The 4,258-nt window shown below is 42.7% G+C and overlaps 1 protein-coding gene across 1 annotated transcript; it reads left to right on the plus strand.

Moving 5' to 3' along the window:
• The first annotated feature begins 1,186 nt into the window (after positions 1–1,186).
• Positions 1,187–1,957, plus strand: LOC138904532 (uncharacterized). Its single transcript, XM_070193038.1, has 2 exons — positions 1,187–1,620; positions 1,693–1,957. Exons 1-2 carry the CDS (start codon positions 1,187–1,189, stop codon positions 1,955–1,957), a joined length of 699 nt encoding a protein of 232 aa, XP_070049139.1.
• Positions 1,958–4,258: the final 2,301 nt, after the last annotated feature.

Consider the following 4,258-nt stretch of genomic DNA (forward strand, 5'->3'; position numbering starts at 1 on the left):
GCATAACCCTGTGTCTGGGCAGGTAGGTATATCATGAGTGGGGAAAGAGGTAAGTCTGAAAAGAGGCCCAGATTAGAAGGGATAACAAATTTTCTGATTGTCGATCAGATACCACAGTTGTTGTGGGATTGGTGGAGAGACTTTAAGGAATATGAGCGAAACCAGATAAAGAAATACTTGGGATATTTGGTTCACATGATTATGATCAAGCCCAGTAGGGATGTGATCGAAGCTTTGATTCCGACTGGGATCCTGAAAACAATGTGTTCTGTTTTACCGACTGTGAAATGACTCCGACCTTAGAGGAAATTGCCCATTTTTAGGGGTGGGGCCGCAATATTCGCCGCCAAAGGCCCATAGTACCAAAAAATGTGAATGAGTGTAGGTTTCTGAAGCTCTTGAACATAAATTACGGACAATATGAAGGTTTAGGAGGCAAGTGGGTCAAGTTGGATTTTTTGTTTCAGTTGTATGGCCTAGAATGCAATTTCAAAAGGAATGGGGGAAAATTGAGATCAAAGGAAGATAAGGAAACATGGAAGGTACATAGAAGGTTTGCATTTATGGTTACTTTTTTGGGGCGTGTAGTTTTCCCGGAAAGGGAGGGACGTATTGACATCTGCTTGACAGGTGTAGTTGAGGCTCTAACCTCATAAGGGGATGATTATACTTTGGTCCCTATGATTCTTTCTTGTATTTTTCGTGCTTTAACTAAATATAAAATGGGCGCGCGAAACTTTGATGGTTGCAACATTTTGTTACAGATATGGTTTTGGAGCATTTCTATCGTCATCCTATGATCACTAATTTTAGTGAGTTATGGCCCAATCATACTTATGATCACCAGAAAAGAATTGACGAATGTGACTTACCAGAGGAGATTGACGCCTGGAAAGAACTATATCTTACTCTGTCTGCCAAACGAATCACTTGGAACTACGATTGGTTCTCCTCTAAAGAGGTCATTTGTGAGTCTTCATACCATTCTTATTTGGTACTCATAGGATTAGATGGTGTTCAGGCCTATGCTCCACTTCGGTTAATGCGCCAATTTGCATGACTACAGGAGGTTCCACCAATACGAGATATGAGCAAGTTCTGTTATGATTTTGGTAAAGATCAACCTCATGATGAAGAAGAAATTATGAAAATTTGGTATGCAAGTAAAGTCTCGGAGTTGAATGATATGGTAGAAGATCGAGATCATGGAGAGGTGATCCCTGAATATATTACCTGGTTTCATGACCCTTCGTCGCTTAGAGATAGGCTTGAAGGGTCCAACCGGAGGAGAAATGATCAAAGAGCTATAGAAAGGCTAAAAGAGGAATTGGAGCATTCTCGGATGACCATATCCAAACAACAAGCCCAACTACAAGCCGAAGTCGCCCAGGTTCGTTTAAATATTGAGAAAGATTATCAGTCGGCCTTACGGGGCATGGAGAAATATCTAAAGCATGCTAAAAATAAGGCGGCCCGCTTAGAAGAAGAATTGGCAAGCACTATTGTTTTAGTCAGAAGAGTTGAGACAAATAAAAATGCTGAAATGCATAAGCTGCAAGAAGACTTGAGTATCATTGAAGAGGATGCGCACCAACAACAGTTTGATCAGCAGAGAGAGCAGTTTGAAAGAGAAAGGGCCCATTGGATACGCTCAAAGGGTCAGTTTCATGCACAATTGGAAGAAATAAAAAGGCATAAGGGAGGTCATCAACATGCAGATTTTGAGGTAGAGCGGCGTCAATGGATGATTAAGAGATCTGTGCTAAACCACCTTATTGAAGAATCCGAGGGACGCAAGACTCAGATGGGTAACACCCTCAACACTACCCAGATATGGTTGCAGAATTATCACGTGAATATGGGGCAAGCCAGAGAGCAAGTACTTCAATTGGCAGAGAAAGCAGCATATATTCATGACGATCATCGTCATCTAAACAATGAGAAAGTTGGTCAATAGGCACGTGCCCTCATTCCACAATTGCCGGCAGTGTTTCGGAATTTGTACGAGATATTGGGGGGAAAGTGGAGGCCAAGGGATGCAGACCATTGATGATATCAGTTCAAGCAAGAATGCCATTGAAGATTTAGTGCGGTCAATTAGTTTTAGTTTCATTTTTCATTTGTCGCATTTTTAATTTTATATTTGTCTCATTTTCAGTCATACATATGTCTTTAGAGTCAATTTGAATAATAATAATTAAAAAAAAATTCAAAATTGTTATTATTTCCTCTTGAACTACATAATGATCTGATTCATGCGGCGATATGATACGTAGGCAACCCGCAAAAGGTTCGATCAAAATATTTTTTAATGATTCTAAGATGAGGGATCAAAATGAGGCATGAGTGTAAAGAAAAAATGAGAGAAGAAGATAAGAGCGTCAATAAGAAGCAACCTCATAAGCCTGAATGAAACATGAAGCCTCCAAAAGCATGTTAGAAATAGTGACAGTGATTCATATCTATAAAATGCTTAACCCTAACACATTTGTTGTCTCTTATATAGTAAGCTTAAGGTGGTTGGTTTGTGGTGAAACTGGCAACACATCATTACTTCACCAGATCTAAGCGAACAATAGTAATGGCCTACAATAATGAGATCGAGCTGATCAGTGACGACTCCCAGGGTCAGTCAGTTGAACAATAGTCGGAGGAAATAAGAATATTGAGATAGCAATTGTGTGATGTATATCAAGCTTGGGTGTCTAGTCAGCCTCCACCCCGGGGTCCCTCAGAGGGAACTTCCACCGTACCCCTGGCTACTCAACCACCGCTCCATGCAACGAGCGACCACATTCTACCACCAGGGTATATGCCAAACTACAACCTCCACGTTGCTCCTGGTACCTCTAATGCGCGACCTCCAGTCGCACCAGTCAGGAACACTCCTCTAGTCGTGTCTGGTGCACCGGTATACACAATCCTGCCTCCACCTCCTGTGACGAGGCCAATCAACGAACCACCATCTCAAGCTTATGATGGCCAATACTACTCTCCAAATATGGCTTTCGGGGTCTCGGCTCCATATAATCAGACTCCTCAGTACGAGTCATCGGTGGAAAATGAAAAGCCTGCCAAGACGGTTGAGCCGGATGAGATGGCCAGGAAAATAAAAAGTCTTGAACGGAACATAAAGAACATACAGGGACTAGAAGGTCACAAAAGTGTTTTGTTCAGTGATTTATGCATGTTCCCTTGCATCCATTTGCCACCAGGGTTCAAGACCCCAAAATTTGAGAAGTATGATGGACACGACGATCCTATCACCCATTTGAAAAGGTACTGCAACCAACTAAGGGATGCAAGTGGAAAATAAGAATTGTTGATGGCTTATTTTGGGGAAAGTCTTGCGGGAGTAGCCTCCAAATGGTTCATTGACCAAGATATCTCTCACTGGCATATTTGGGACGACATGGCCCAGGCCTTCGTCAAACAATTTCAATACAACATTGATATTGCGCCGGATCATAATTCCCTATCCAATATGAAGAAAAAGCCGACTGAAAGCTTTAGGGAGTATGGAATCAAGTGGAGGGAGCAAGCGGCTAAAGTTAAGCCACACATGGATAATCACGAGTTGATCACTGTTTTTATGGAGGCCCAAGAGCCTGATTACTTTCAGAACATGATGTCCGCTATGTGTAGACCTTTTGCGGAAGCAATTAAAATAGGAGAAATTATCGAAAATGGGCTCAAGACTGGCAGAATTGTAAGTCAAGCTGCTCTCAAAGCCACCACCCAAGCTATCCAAAATGGGTCGTGAAGTTTGGCAAATAGAAAGAAGAGAGATGAAGGGACCATGATGACTTCGGGATCCAGGGAAGTTCAAAGAGGGGTATCGCACCCTTATGTGCAAGTTCAGCAGGGGCAATCCAGCTACCCTAAACATTACTATCCCCCGCCAATTCCTCAGTACTCTGTGGGCCCACCACAGTATATATTGTTTAATGCTCAATCCAATGCTCAGCCTCCCAATCAACATGTACGGGCACCCGCTCCAAGATTCCCCCGACCTCAGCAGCAAAATTTTCGGGCACCCCACAATGCTCGTCCTAGGCAGGATTATGGTCGAGAGCAGAGGCCGGTGGAAACATTTACTCTATTGGGTGAATCATACTCTGGTCTGTTCCAGAAGTTAAAGCAGATGGGCGTGATTGGACCCATCGCTCCTCACCATATGCATCCTGATTCACATGGATTTCAAGCAAATATTAGATGTGAATATCATTCAGGTGCTCCGGGGCATAACACTGATGAC

The sequence above is a fragment of the Nicotiana tomentosiformis genome, chromosome 2 (assembly GCF_000390325.3).
Source record: "Nicotiana tomentosiformis chromosome 2, ASM39032v3, whole genome shotgun sequence".
Classification (NCBI taxonomy): Eukaryota; Viridiplantae; Streptophyta; class Magnoliopsida; order Solanales; family Solanaceae; genus Nicotiana; species Nicotiana tomentosiformis.